A 14631-nucleotide genomic window follows, 5' to 3' on the forward strand; every position below is an offset into this window, starting at 1 on the left:
CACTAAAGAGCTGAGGCTGTTCTCAGTTTCTCATGGGGAGGGCATAAGAACTTTGTATAAGATTTTCAGTGGGTGATCTGCAAGTTGAAGGGATAAACGTTCGCTCGTAGTAGAGATATTGGAGGACGAGATACTAGATAATTAAGAAAGAGCTGAAGTGGAAACTTCAGATTTAAGCCAGCCAGAAAAACTAAAATGCAAAGAACTAAACACATCAAAACCCACATTTGATTGGGGGGGGGGGGGAAATGTTGATGTTTTATTTTATAGCATTGCAACAATAATCAAGATAAACTATCTTCACTTAATCATCCCTCTAACTAGGCTTGGCATAGTTGGAACAAATCTGGATCAAAAATCTCCTAAGTTCCGGAAACAAGTCAAATGCAATTTAGTGGACCTCTGAGTTTTCAGTCTGCGTTGCTGGGCCGTATATTCTGCTGCTCTTGCAACACTGGTGACTCGAATCCCTGAGTTGTCCCACGGTTTCAAAGGATCCCAGTGGGACTGTGTGGAAGTAAAACAGCACTCGGTGTGAGTAAAGCTGGCAGAACCGGGCCTGCTATCAGGACTGGTCAATATTGCATTATGTAGAGCAACGAGCTAGTTAGTACCTGCTGGGCTGGAAAAAGATCTGTCCTCCCTTCACTGCCCAGCCTCAAAAATAATGAGCAAATTCTGGCTGGTGCCAAATGGCCAAAGTCTGTTCCTGTCCCGGGTTTCTGCTTTCCAGCAGGGATGTTGCCAGCACCGTTATTTGCAGGATGCTGAGGGCTGCAGGTAAGGGCGGTGCTGGGGGAGCAGGGTCAGAGCAGCCCCCGCAGCAGGGATGTCCCCACGGCCACCGTCAGGACGGACACCAGGCAGGGGGACAGGTGGGATCCTGATCCTGGGGGGAAAAATGGATGGGAAAGAACCGGGTTATCCAACAAAGCACAGGTGAGCACTCAGGACTGCAGGGCAGCTTTGGGTGCTGCTGCCCCAGAGGGTCACGTGAGTCCAGACAACACTTTTCTGCTTTTTGAGACATTGCCCACACCTGTACCCACCTTCACCCTGTTATAAATGTCACCTGGCCGAGGCTTTTCTGACTTCCACCAGCATAAAGCAAGACTAAATCTGTTTGAGTCATTAAAACTAGGGATGTAGCTCTGTCAGGACAGAGGAATTTGGATTTTAGGGCTTTTACAGCAACGCCTTGTCAGAAACACTGCGTGCAGCTGAAATACAGAAGGCCATATCCTTGCCTTGTGAAAAATACCGAGTGCTTTGGCGTTAACAGAATTACTCCAGTGTTCTGCAGGGCAGTTATAGATTCATAGAATCATTTGGGTTGGAAGAGACCCTCAAGATCATCGAGTCCAGCCATAAACCCAGCTGAGTGTTGATGGGGACTGCATGAGACATCTTAAGGTGCTGGACTTGAGAGCGCAGTGGATCTGAAGGCAAAATTTTCCAGATCCCAGGGCTATAAATGGCCATAGACACATCGCTGCGAATCCAACCAGTAACTGCTTGGGGTTTTTGGTGGAGAGCAGCCAGTGGTGCTGGGTCTGCCCAGGAGGAAGGTGGAGCAGCTGCTGCTTGTTGGTGAAGATGGTTCCTAAGCCTTTCCCAGCCCCGAACATTCCCACCTTACCAGATTCAGGCTGTGGGTTGGTGCTTCCTGTGGATGTGGGTCCAGGTGACTGTGGTGCACCTGCAGTTGTTTTTTTACTGGTCTCACTGGCGGTGTTGGTGGAGGAGGGGCTGGGAGATGCTGGAGGGGCACCGGTCACACAATCCAACGTTGTGGTCTCGGCCGTGGAGGAGACAATGCTCTTTTGGGTGGAGTGGGGACTGGGGGTGGGCTGGGGAGGGGGGTTCACATCTGTGGGTGCAGAGGGGGAGTGAGGGACAAGGGTGCTGGGAGCACTGTGGGTGCTGGGGGTGACGGTGTTCGGACTGGCAGGAGCAGGGTGGACAGTACCCCCGGGTGCTGGGGGGTTGGAGGACACCAGCAGGGTGCTGGTTTTGTGGGTGGTAACCACCGAGTTAGGAACAACACTGGTGGTGGTGGCACCGTGTGTGACAGCCGGGGGTGGGACAGAGCTGGGAGAGGTGGCGTGGGGCTTGACAGTGGCCAGGATGGTGCTGAGGCGGGTGACAGCTGGGGGGGTGGCCGTACTGGAGGGGACAGCTGGATGGATGGAGCATGGGACAATGGGGCCAGTGGTGGGAGCAGGTTGGGCAGTGGAGGTGACAAGGGGACTCCCAGCAGTGCTGGGGACAGGGGTGTCAGTGCCTGGGGGGGTCAGGCTCGGGGGGGGGACCTTGTGGGGGCCAGTACTTGAATGAGTGGTAGGGTGGCTGCTAATGGCAATAGGGGTGGAGACAGTGGGGAGGGTGGTGGGCACAGGGACCGTGGCAGTGGGGGTGACACTGGCCGAGGTGGGGGGGTGAGGAGAGGGGACCGTCCCCCCTTGCAGGCCGATTCCCAGGACACAATCCAGCTCCCGCTGGGACTGTCTCTGCACCCAACGCATCACCGATGGCTCGTTCTCAGCGTCCTTCAGGTAAGGGAGGTTTTCCCCAAGCAAATTTTTCACATCCGTGACACTGAGTTTCTGCAACACACGAACAACAGCATCTCTGTTCATCATCACGTCTGGCATTGCCACAAAATGGGACTCAGAACAAGTTATAACATCCAAAAGAAAATTTAAAAAGGTCAAAAAATAGACACTTGGAGATGTGATGGGGCTGTGGACCCAAAACTCAGCCCTCGATTAGTCACTTTGTCAGGGACAAGAGCAGCAGCGGAGTGGGGACGTACCTGCAGCTCATTGGGATTTAGGGCAAGGAAAGTGGTGATGTTGATGGTAACACCAGCTTCAGCCAAGTCTTTCAGGTCCTGCACTGGAGCTCCACCTTAAACAAAGCATATGGGGCACCTGAACACTCCCAACACATTTGGAGGGGATCCAGAGACTGCAGGACATGTCTCTGGTGTGGCCAACCCCCCTGGCCAAGCAGGAGGTACCCGGCCTCTGTGGGGAGAAGGGTGAAGGCTGAAGAACCTACCCAGGTAGGGCCCAATCCGGCACAAATACACCCCGGGACTGCCAGCCTGGCTGGCAAAGGCCTCCCGGGCTTTTTGGTAGAGTTGGTCCTTCTTGGTTTGAGAGCAAGAAGAAATGTTTAATCGCCCAGCAGTCCTGTGGAGAGGGAGAGTCACAGGTTAGAGCCGGGGGCAGCACTCCAATCCACAGCTAAAGCTCTTTTATTGGTGGGGGCACGTGAACCTAAAGTATCCCTAAAAAGTGGCTTACCTGATTGCTTCTGGAGAGATTCGCTTGATGTCCTCCTCCTGCAGATTACAGAGGTTTTTCCCGCCGATTTTCTGAAGCAAGGGCCCAGTCAAGTTGCCTCCCAGGTCCAGGTACCTCCTGATCAGCTGCTGGACCTGGGAAAAAGTTCACATGGTTGCACGGGAAGGAAGATGCTCCGGGTAGAAATCACTGTGCTGCAAACCCTCCATGCTGCCCACGGGTGACACCTCCGCCCCGAGCTGGGCTTGGGCACCGAGCCGTCCCGGTTCGGAGTCACCAGCCCCCGTCCCCCGCTGCTGCCATGGGTTTACCTGGGCATCCCCCCACTTGCCATACATGGGGTTGAGCAGGGCTGACAGCGTGTCACTGGATGTCACCCACCACCGGCTGATCTCCTCCGGTGTGTACAGGCGGGACAGCGACCCCAACAGCTTGAGCTGCTCATCGGGCAGCCCCGACGGGTAAGCCTGTACGGCCAGGGCAGGGGGGCAGAAAAGAGTGTCAGGGAAGGGAAAAGGAGGCAGAAACAAGCACAAAGGACCTGCTCAGGTGTTTTAATCCCTGTTCCCACAGCGGGTTTGCCCATCCCAGAGCATGCCCACAATAACTGGGGCTGGGTGGGGGCTCCTGTCCTGCAGCACCCATCACCTGGTCCAGCTTTTTTCTCACGACCCGGATGTACGCCATGGGGAGTGGCTGTTCCAGCAGAGCCTTCAGGCTTGTTTTTACAACGTCGCTGCTCAGGCACAGGTCAAACTGCTCAACGGTGTCGTAGTCGATGAGTAAGAAGAGATCAGAGACTGTGCTGGCTGTGATGGGAGCGTACAGGCAGCCTGTGGGCAGGAAGGGGTGTCAGGGTGTCCCTCCCCACCATGAGGCCCCAGAGCCCCTCAGAAGAGCCCCAGTGAACCAACAGGGAATTGCAATAATGCAGATCAAGCTGTCCTAACAGGCAGGACCATGAATCACCCTCCCACCCCTGGGTCCCCAGCCCATGCTGATGCCTTATTCACTTCCATTCCTTGAAGTTATTCCTGAAGGACCTGCTGCTGTTTCTGCGGGTGACGTGTACTTTGTCCCGTTAAAGGTAACTAAAACCACTCTGCTAAGGTGAACCCTTTCCCACATCCCCCCCATGAACATCCTCTGGTCTTGCAGCATCCTCCCCAGCTGCTGCCCCTGCCTGGGAGTTTTCCCCCTCTGTCCCAGCTGCTGCTGCCATGTTCCTGCTCCCAGGCATGAGCAAACACCCCAGCGTGCTGAAAGGACATTCCCCCCATCTCCTTGGTTACTTTAGGGAAATCTCACAGCTTTCTGCCCCATCCTGGCCCTCTCTGCAAGAGCTCAGACTGGCCGTGGTGAAGGGGAACACTCACCATTTGCGTTCCGCTTCAGCCTGGGATGAGATGAAGCTGTGAGAGCCCTGAGGATGGTCAGGGATTTCTCCCGCTGGGAATGTCCCTGGCTGCCGTAGGCGGCCACGATGCTCCTGACGAAAGCCTCCCGCACTGCCTGCGGGGCAGAGGATGCTGGGTCCCACAGCCTGGGGGCTCATGGGCACCTCGCCCCAGGGTCTTGAAGGGGGGACTCACCTCGGCCACCAGGCTCAGCGTGGTCTGGTTCAAAGCTAGCATGAGCGGCCCCAAGTTTTGCAGAGTCTGTAAATCCCAGCTGGAAGGATCCCTGCAGCCATCAGGAGAAGGACCAGCTCAGCATCCTCTTGGGTACGGCATCCACCCCATGAGAGCAAAGCAGAGGCTCCTTACCTGTACGCTGTGCCCCCCCTGAGCAGCACGGTGTTCAGGGCATCCTGCTGGGCTGCTGTCAGTGCTGGGCAGAGCTTCAGGTTCTCCAGGATGCCGGGGTCTGAGGCCGTGATGATCTCAGGCTCCATGTCACACACCAGCCCCCCGAGGCTGCTCAGCTGCTCGGGGCGCAGGTGGCTGCTCCTCACCCCCTGGGAGAGACCACCCGGCCCTTGTACAAACACCTGGGGGATGTGGGGGACCCTGGCAGCCTCCACCTCACCTCCCACTCACCAGGCAAGTCAGAGCCCCACGGAGCAGCCCCGTCCGCTGGGCTGAGCCCCTGGGAAGCAGCTCCAGGTTCCCGCGGGACGCCCGGGTGTAAAATGCTTTGCAGGTCCCAGCATCCAGCTCAGCCAAACTGCAGAGAACAACTGGGGTGAAGGGCTTGTCATGACCTTTAATGCTTTTTGGGGAGGGCATGGGGAGAGTTGTCTTCAATGGTCACTCCATTCTGAGCAATGAGCTGCCAAGTTGCACAGGGCCGGGGGGGGCTCCTCTCCATGTCTTGGGCATTGGATTGGGGGTTCCCAACCCCACATGCCCCATGTCCCAGCCTCGGAGAGGAGCAGGGTGAGGGAAGGACCAGGGGTCTGCAGGGCTGGAAATGCCCCGTGCTAGTCTGATGGTGCCTGCAGACAATTTTCCTAATTCTCTTCTCCTACACAGAGCTCCTGCATGTCCCAGGATGTATCATGGCCACGCCAGCCAGTGCTGGATGGTGGGATTTGGCACCAAACCCTCTGTACTCACTCAAAGAAGAGCAGCAGGTCTGGTGGGTACCGGCTAAAATCGGCCGTCAGGTTCTTGGCAGCAAGCAGGCTGGCCAGGCAGGAGAGCTGGGCAGAGAGAGGCTCAGACAGTCAGTGCCGAGGCAGCAGAGCCCCTTTGCCCTCCAGCCCCAGCTCCTGCCCACCTGGGCAGCGCTCAGCTCCGCCGGGTCGCTCCGCAGCCCCTGGGCGAAGGCGAGGACGGTGGCAGCGGGCAGGTCACTGGCCTGGACACACGGGAATCCTTGCAGGAGCGAGGCCGAGAGGCTGCGATGGGGAGATGTGGTTGCGTTTCACTAGCTGTTCCCAACACCCCATGGAGGATGAACCTGCTCCTTCCCTCTGGAAATCCCCCTTTGCCCTGATGGTGCGGTAAGTAGGAATAATATGGGGTGTAATTAAGACTTTCCCTAACCCCAGTGCTGTGGTGACACCGAAGGGGATGCCCTGCAGCCGTGAAGGTGGCTGTCCCATGTCCCCATGGCTGGGGTGATGGCAGAGGTGCCTGGGCAGTTGAGTGAGGAGGAGATCAGCAGAGCCTGGATTTCAGCTCGAGGGAGGTTCCCGTTGCGTCTGCATCAGCCCCATAAAGGGAAGGAAATTCTTGGTGTGTTTGTGCCGATACAAAAGCTGAAGCGGCTGAAATCCCAGCACCAGAACTGGCTCTGCAAGGCTCTAAATCCTCCAGCCCAAATGACCTGTCGCAGCAGCCGTGACACGGATGTGGGGAGAAATGCAACACCCACCCACACCTTTCCCACCACCCATGTCCCCCAAGACCCCCCACTTGTCAGAGACCATGCTGGGGTCTGGTACTTACTCGGGGTGTTGCTCAGTGGTGAACTGGATGGCTCCCATGATCAGGGTGGCCTGGGGATGAGGACAGGGGATGCTCAGCCCCAGCAAGGGATGGGACAAACGGCTTTTAAATGCAGGGACCAAGTGGGAAACAGGACCTGACCCTCCAACAGCAGGACTGTCCCTGCTTCCCCCAGCTGGGGTCTGGGTGGCCCTCAGGGTTAGTGTCCCAGCCCTTGGACTGGAGCAGGGAGTGAGGGACGGGATGGGACCGGGACATGGGCTGTACGAGGAGATGATGGCTTTGCCTTCCCAGAGACAAAGGACCAGGGGAACCGTGGCAGCTCTGCTGCTCCTGGCACCAGCCGGGATGTTTTGGCAAAGCTCCGGTGTACCCGGAGCCATCTGGGACTCACCGCTGCTGCCTTCCCCAGGTTTGCGGAGAAACCTGCAACAGAGCAGGAGCGGGTTATAAAACATCCCTGTTATAAAACATCTCTGTTATAAAATATTCATGGCCATATGTGCAGGCAGTTGGGGGTTGTTCTAAAGCAGCTCCAGGTTTACAGTCTGGGAAGGGCCTTTTCTTTGTCAGTTTAATAATATTTAGTAAATGCTGGCAAACACAGTGCAGAGCAGCCCCTGTGCCGCCGTGCAGCCTGTGCCAGCCCAGGCAACCCAGGGTGTGTTTAGAAGACAAAAAGAGATAAATCTGCCCCTGGAAATCTGTTTGTGCAGATTTCTAATGCTGTTCTAGCTGTGGCTGGGAAAAACTCCCACTGCCTGCAGATGCTGCTGGGAGCACCAAAGCCAAGTGGGTTGGGAATGAAAAGCACTGTGGGCTGGAGCATCCCCAGTGCCCGGGGGTGGCAGAGGATCCTTGGACAGGCATGGGGGTCCAGGCAAGGTTGGTTTGGGGGCACAAGACATCACTTACAGAGGCCGAGGGTGATGGCTGCCGGGACTGCCCACATCATGCTGCCTCTGCTGGGGCTTCGTCCTCAGAGCAGGTCAGGGGACAGATTTTAATCCTATATGACAGAAAACAGAATATCATTCTCTGTTATCAAATGAAACTACACAATAAATTGTCCTCTCTGACACCCAGATCCCTGTTCCCATCTGGATGCTGCAGGGAGAGGGTCCCCCTCCATCCCCTGCTTTCTCACAGGACCACACCAGTGCAGATTGGGAGAAATCCATTATAAACCAATGGATGGGCACCCACAGGCATTGCCCTCCCCCCATACCCAACCCTATAGCTCTCAGCTAGAAACCTCTGATAGAAAATAAATCCCAGCTCTAGAAATGCCATTGATGGGCTGCACAGAGCAACGAGCTTATCACCCTTCCAACCAGATGTGAGCCTTTTTTCCACTAAGTTTCATTATTTTTCCTAAATCTCACCGGTGGCCTTGCCAGTCGCTCTCTGTCCAGCTGGATTTGGCTCAGGGATGCGGGTTCAGTGCTGGGGATGATGGATTCTGTGCCGGGGATGGTGCTCACCCACCGCGGGGACCGGGATGAGCAGCACCAGGGACGTCTCGGCACTTATGTGCTGCAGGGTGGGGATGTTGCTGTGAAAACGGGGTGTGACAGGGCAGTTTCTCAACAGTGTTTTGTAAAGCTGTTTCCTCTCCTGGTTTTGGTTTGTTCGGTTTTCTTTCCCCTTTGTAAAGGGTCACTTAGAACTTCGGGGTGAATTAGTTAAATCCTCTGGGTTAGAGGTTTCTACGCTCCTGTTGGAGGCAAAGGTCCTCCCAGCTAGTGAGAAACCTTTGAGCTACTCAGGGGCGTATTTTACAGTGCAAGTGGGGTGCAGAATAGGTGAGTCCTCGGTGACAGGCTCAGCACCCCCAGGAGGTGCTTCTCCTCGTGTCCATCCTTTTTGACTTGTTTATGGATAATCCCTTTGTCTTTTTTCCAGCTTTCTCCCAGTAGTTTCTGATCACACTCTAAGATGCCATCCAGAAGAAGGAGACTTAAAGAAATGAAGAAAAGCTTTTCCGGGGCTGTGTGATGAAAACCCGAGGAGCCTGATACTGCACACACATTATCTGTGCGTTTATCCCGGGCAAAGGTACGGGCAGCGGTCGGCCGGGCTCCACCACCCACATGGCCGGGTTTGGGGACATCAGCCTTTGCAAAGTGTCCCTGTACCCGCTGGCACAGCATTGAGCAGGGTTTGCCATCCCCAGTGTCTCTGTCCCCCACCCAGCTACCTGTCCTGCAGCACCAGGGCTCGGTCAACCCCCGTGGGTGTTACTGGTTTCTATTTTGGAATGATTTGCTGTAAAAATAGCTCTTGTTGGAGTGGCAGAATTGCAGAAACTTGTTTGCTACAAGGCCGTTGGTGGGACACAGCCCCTGCCGTGGGCTTCCTGGGCAGAGGTGGCTGGATGGGAGAGCAGAGGGATGTCGGGGGCCTTTTGGGGGTCACTGTGTCCACCATGTCCCCATGAGGCTTAAGACTGGCCCCAGAACAACCCCGGGGCTGTGGAGGAACAGGCACAGGAGCACTCACCCTAAACGTCCATGTGCTGGAAGCATTTGCCCCATCCCCCTCCCTGGGAGCTCCGACCGCATCCCCTGCACTGGGCAAGGTAGAAATGCCCCTGCACTTAACCCGCTGCTTCTCTGCCCTTGCTGGGTTTATAATCTTAAAAACCTCCCAGTGTGCAGAGTGCAAATAATTCCTTTGGGTCTTCACTCACTTTTCCAGCTGCACCAACCCCAGGAATGACCATTGAGGTACACAAGTTATGTAGAAATTGTGTTGCAGCGGCTTTCCCTGTACACCCCCTAAACACCAGCTCCCCCGTTTCCCTGCTAGAGAGCTGCGATGATTCAAAATTAGGAGTTTTTCTTCTGTCTCTGCTATTTGGTTAAGGACAACCCCAGCTGCTGCTGTTGGCTGGGATGGGCAGCGGGCAGGGAGGGGCAGGGCAGTGCCGTCTGCCCCCGCCATCTCGGGCATCCTTGGGCATCTGTGTCAGGGTTTCTAAATCCGGGAGGGTTTTCGGGTTGCTGATCGGGTGGTTTCGGCCGGGGGGGTTGCAGCAGGGCGAGGGCGATGAGGGTGCTCACACAACAGGTCAGCAGGTCCCGCTGTGCCGGTCCGGGCTCATTCCTGGCAGCTCCCGGCACCGCGCCGGCCCGTGCGGGATGGAGAGACCAGAGGGTGAACCGCAGGGTACAGACGTAAATGGTTTTACTGTGGTGATGTGCAACAAGGAATAAGGGTTATTGCAAGCCGTACAGAACATCACGAAACACACACCCGATCACAACCCCCCGAAAGCAGGAGTGGATTCACACGCGATGCAGAAATGGTCCCGTGATGGCAGAGAGGAGGGAGCGGGACTGCACAAGACATGGGAAGGGCACCAGGAAAACACGTCTGCAGGGTAAGGAAAAATATGTATGTCTGGTTGCCTCAGTATTGGGTAAAAGTGCAACGCACGGGGCAGGGGCTCCTCCACGCAGATGTTGGGGAGAGTAATGGGTGCCAGTCCCCAGCTGTGACGGTCCCCCACCTTGTGGACGGGCACCGACATGTCCCCATGTACCACCCGAGTGACCACCAGCCCCACGGCCACAGGCAGCCTTGTCCCCAACCTGCAGCTGCAGGACATGTCCTGTCACGCAGTGGGAACTGTCCCCACATGCACTTCCTGTGCGTGTCACCCATGTTCATCCTTTGCCAAACAGATTCATGGTTTAATTTACAGCTTCATTCTTTGCCAAACAGATTCATGGTTTAATTTACAGCTTCATCCTTTGGCAAACAGGTTGATGGTTTAATTTACAGCTTCAGGACCCGCCTGTGGCTGCCTGTCCGCTCCCCAGCCGCTCCTGGGCGATGGGACGGGCAGAGACAGGCCTTGGGAGGGAGGAGATGGATCTTCTGCTCCTCCAACCCCACCCTGAGACCTCTGCCACCAGCTCCTGAGCCCGTGTCCCTGCTCGGTCCCCAGGTACTGGTAGAGCCATGAACTCTGTACTGGTCCCCATCCTACAGCTGATGGCAGCGCTTTGTGCCGAGCCATGAAACCAAGGTGACGGCAACCTCCTCCGTGGCCCCGCACCCATCCAGGGACACCAGGGATGGGTGATGCAAAACCCTGTGAGGTTTCGGTGACCTATAGGGTGCATTCACCTGCAATAAGAGGGCTGTGCCATTTTATTTCTCCTCAGGGCAGGGATACAAGTTCTGTGAAACCGCTGTGGGTGCTTTTCAAATGGGACGGGGCTCGTGGCATGATGGTAATTCCAGGCACGTGCTGATGTGGCGGCTCAGTGCCGAATACCGTGGGGATGGGTGCTCTGGGTGCAATGGGCTCCAGCCCCCCCCATCCCTCCCAGCCCAGCTGCCCCCTCTCTTCATTTTCAAAGCGGGGTGGGAGGGAGGGACTGAACCAGCCTGACACCAGCTGGCACAGCAAAGGAATTTCCAGAGAAGCTCCTCTACACCTTGCAAAGCTGAGTGCCAGCGTGAGCTTCGAGCTCCTTCCCACCCATCATATCACTGCTCAGCCTTTTCTGCAGCTCCAACCATTTCCTTGGCCGCTCTGTCTGCTCTAGAGCCCCCCCAGACCGCCCACCCCCAGGCCCTGACACCCTCGCAGGAAGTGGCCAGCGAGGGGTCATGCGATGGGACCAAAACTGATTGCCCCTCATTTGGGTACAGCAGAAAGGGGCTGATGTTTCCTGACCCATCTCAGCAGGGTTTACATCCACATGCAGGATAAAAGTGGGCACTAGGGAAAGGCAATGCTAGGAGAAAGAATAATAAGATCTTTTAAAAAAGCTTTGGGCTGCTGGCTATTCTGACCACAGAAGTACAAAAAATACACACATTCCTGAGCCCACTGGTATTCCAGAACCACTAAAAGACTAGATTCTTCTTGTAAGAAATCTGAAAAAAGTCTAAAACCCGTTTGTAACAACTCATTCGCCTTCCACAAACCTTAAAAAAACCCCATGTGTGGGCTGAAGCAGGGAGGGAAGCACAAGGGCTTTCCTGTGCCCATCGCACAGCCCAGCTCTGCAGGCAGAACACCAAGGGCTGCCTCAGGACTGGGGGGGCTGTTGTTCCCCCCACAGGCTGCACTTCAGCCTCCGCATCTCCCACCTCCCACACACCAGCGAGCGCAGCAGCGTGGAGTGAAGGGAACGGGGGAATGTGGACACCGAAGCTGGGTCCAGAATGTTCTCCTCTCCCTTTTGCTGGGCTGCATTTTAGCATCCCAGTGCTGATTTGCAGATCCATCCATTGTGCTCACGGCAAACGCTGCATCTGTATTCCCCCAGCTGTGCCCGAGCCCTGGGACAGGGACATAAAGCTTTGGGGTCACTCTAAGGTGGTACGTGACACACTGGCTCTGCTGCTCAGGCCCAGTATTAGGAAAGGGGAATCCAGCGGCCAGATGGACGATGTGTACATTAAAAAATAAACCCATCCTAATCGCTGCTAAAATCTGTCTAACCCCAGCCCCAGGAGTGAGGGAAGCCACGGTGTACAGAGAGTGCAGATGTGGAGTCAGCGCTGGGTTCTGTGGATACCCACTGGGACAGAAATGGGAGCGTTGGGCTGGAAACGCAGAGACGCGGTGTGTGCTCACTCCAAAGCCCACTCGGCCAACCACTGCTCGCACTGGGCTCGCTGCTCCTCCGTCTCTGGGCTCTTGGCTTCGCTCAGCGCCTCGTCTCCTCCACCACCAAGCACAGCTTCCTGGCTCTCCTCCTTCTGCATCACCTTGTCCTTCAGCTCTTGGATGATCTCATCCAGCCGGTGAGTGACCTGGTGAGGCACCCAGTTGCTGTCCATCGTGGTGACGAATGGGTCGGGCGCGCAGACCTCGATGAGCTCCTTGCCGGTGGGGATGCGCAGGTAGTAGGCGTGGAGCATCATCCGGTAGGGACTGCTGTCCTTCTTGTGGCTGTAGGTGAAGTCCCCCACGATGGGGTGGCCGATGGCGCTGCAGTGAACCCGCAGCTGATGAGTCCGCCCTAGGAGGAGAGCAGGAGAAGCAGGGACAGGTTACCCCTGAATCCCTCCTCAAAGGCACAGCGGTGCGAGGTGACAATGCACCAAATGGCATTTGTCCCCTTAGTCTGAGAACTTGAGTCCTCTGTGAGCTGAGTGTGGCTCTTGGCTCTGCTCACCCCTTTTTTAGACTTTATTATTTTTATGGCACCATGCTGCAACCACAGCTTGGGGCTCCAAACGCAGGTCCCACTCCAGCACCTCCACTGCCCACCTCAGCCCCCCCCCCGTGCTGCTCTGGCCCCCACCTCCCACCTGTCAGTGGCTGCAGCAGCACTTTGGTCACAGGGTCTCCACTGTATGAACCGTGCTCAAGCACAATCAGCTCCGACTGGCAGGGTTTGGGATTTTCGCAGCCTGCAACAAGATGCGGAGGGGGGTCAGCTCCCCCAGCACGGCCCAGCAGCGTTGGCAGGGCATGGGAGCTGCTCACCCTCCGTCCCGTCGATGCACATCATGTGGGTCATGCCCTCGGTCGTGTTCTTCCCTATGGCATAGCAGATCGTCATGCGGTTCTGGCTCACGTGGCCCCTGACCTGCAGGGCAGAAAACCGGTTTGCAAACCAAGCCCTGGCACTCACCAGCACCGGGAGGACAAGATGCAGAGGCCAAGCTGCAATTTTGCAAAACCAGAAGGTAAGACAGTCCAGAGGCAGGACCTGGTGGAGGGGGCTTACCAGGGCGAGATAGGCTTTGGTCACCAGCCGGTCTTTAAAACACTTGTAGGCGCTTCCAGCCGCTGCTTTGTTGAGTGCAACACACAGAGCCCCGCTGGTGGAGAAGTCGAGCTGGTGGCAGAACCTGGGGAGGAGATGGGAGGTGTAGGAGCATGCCTGGGCAGTGTCCCCTGCCCAGGCCAGCCCCAGTGACAGCCCAGTTTGGTCTCCAGCCACTCACCTGAAGCCGTAGTAGGTGTCAGGGTCAGCCAGCTCAGGGAAGCGGTACTTGAGCTGGCTCTGCAGGGTCAGTGTCTCGTACCACATCTTGCTGTCGATGCGGATATCCCAGTGCTTGTTGACCACGATGAAGTCGGAGCTCTGGTACAGGATGGACAGGTTGTCGATGGTGCCCGGCTCCATGGCCAGCGCCCTGCAGAGAGCATGGCAGGAATCAGGGCAAGTGGGGGGGAAAGAGCTTCCAGCCGCAGCCCCCGCACCCCCGGGATCGGGACAGCACCCGGAGGAGCGAGGGGACCCAATGAGAGCAGGCAGGGAGCAGCACCTGGCAGCGGGTACCCCCGTGGGACTGCATGTACCAGTGCTGCACCGGTACGCTGTCACACCGCACAGGTCTCCCGGCCTTACCCCCGTGTCACGCTGTGCAGGTCTCACAGCACCACCGGTGCCACCACTGTGTCGGTGCGACAGCAGCGCTACAGCCACAGCCCTCCCCGTGTGACACCGTACAGGTCCTGCCGCCTCCCGGTGTCACCGCACAGCTCTGCCACCGGCCCGCTGTCACGCGTGCAGGCCCCGCAGCTGCACGGTGCCGGGCCGATCCGGTGCGACAGTGGGGCTAGTTCTCACTCTTGTCCTACCGCCCCAAAGCCCCGGTCCCGCCGCCCGCCCGCTGCCAGCCGGGACCGGACCGCGATTTCGGCTGCCCGCAATGGACATGCACGGCGGAGAGGAGACGGGACGCAGCGGAAGTGTCACGCACGGCGGAGAGGACCCGGGACAAGGCGCAGGGGACACGCCCGGGGAGGGAAACACCACCCCCGCCGCCTCGACCCCCGCTCCGCCCGGTCCGACCTGCAGCGCTGTCCCCGGGCCGGGCGGGCGGCGAGCGGCTACATCGCATCCACCGGCGGCGCCGGGCCGCGCGTCGCGTCCAATCAACGCCGGCGCCGCCGCGTTCAGCCGCACGTCGCGTCCAATCAGCGCCGCCACCGCTTCCGG

General features: G+C 57.2%; 2 protein-coding genes across 3 annotated transcripts; both read right to left on the reverse strand.

Moving 5' to 3' along the window:
- Positions 1-9: 9 nt before the first annotated feature.
- On the reverse strand, positions 10-8339 carry LOC102093440 (mesothelin-like protein). The gene is made up of 17 exons (XM_021290465.2): positions 8092-8339; positions 7622-7715; positions 7101-7132; positions 6707-6756; positions 6033-6153; positions 5870-5955; positions 5351-5477; positions 5078-5268; positions 4904-4994; positions 4688-4823; positions 3960-4144; positions 3623-3778; positions 3312-3445; positions 3064-3197; positions 2816-2910; positions 1640-2606; positions 10-889 (listed from the first exon to the last, which is right to left on the reverse strand). Exons 2-17 carry the CDS (start codon positions 7659-7661, stop codon positions 807-809), a joined length of 2628 nt encoding a protein of 875 aa, XP_021146140.2. The 5' UTR covers positions 7662-7715; positions 8092-8339; the 3' UTR covers positions 10-806.
- A 1539-nt stretch (positions 8340-9878) lies between these two features.
- Positions 9879-14625, reverse strand: RPUSD1 (RNA pseudouridine synthase domain containing 1). Of its 2 annotated transcripts, none has more exons than XM_065031275.1 (6): positions 14485-14625; positions 13631-13822; positions 13411-13534; positions 13167-13269; positions 12989-13090; positions 9879-12696 (listed from the first exon to the last, which is right to left on the reverse strand). In XM_065031275.1, the coding sequence occupies exons 2-6, from the start codon at positions 13810-13812 to the stop codon at positions 12305-12307; spliced, it is 903 nt and encodes a 300-aa protein (XP_064887347.1). In that variant the 5' UTR covers positions 13813-13822; positions 14485-14625; the 3' UTR covers positions 9879-12304. The 2 variants fall into 2 exon arrangements, with proteins under 2 accessions (XP_064887347.1, XP_064887349.1); XM_065031277.1 differs by having other exon boundaries at positions 14038-14513.
- Between the last annotated feature and the right edge of the window lie 6 nt (positions 14626-14631).

This window comes from Columba livia, chromosome 15 (assembly GCF_036013475.1).
Source record: "Columba livia isolate bColLiv1 breed racing homer chromosome 15, bColLiv1.pat.W.v2, whole genome shotgun sequence".
Classification (NCBI taxonomy): Eukaryota; Metazoa; Chordata; class Aves; order Columbiformes; family Columbidae; genus Columba; species Columba livia.

Coding starts and splice junctions, on each gene's coding strand:
- LOC102093440 (XM_021290465.2), bottom strand. CDS start 7,661: ATGATGTGGGCAGTCCCGGCAGCCATCACCCTCGGCCTCT. Junction 3,198..3,311: donor ATCTCTCCAGAAGCAATCAG/GTAAGCCACTTT, acceptor CCCTCTCCACAG/GACTGCTGGGCGATTAAACA. Junction 2,607..2,815: donor TAAATCCCAATGAGCTGCAG/GTACGTCCCCAC, acceptor CGTGTGTTGCAG/AAACTCAGTGTCACGGATGT.
- RPUSD1 (XM_065031275.1), bottom strand. CDS start 13,812: ATGGAGCCGGGCACCATCGACAACCTGTCCATCCTGTACCAGAGCTCC. Junction 13,270..13,410: donor CCAAAGCCTATCTCGCCCTG/GTAAGCCCCCTC, acceptor TCTGCCCTGCAG/GTCAGGGGCCACGTGAGCCA. Junction 12,697..12,988: donor GCTGCTGCAGCCACTGACAG/GTGGGAGGTGGG, acceptor CTCTCCTCCTAG/GGCGGACTCATCAGCTGCGG.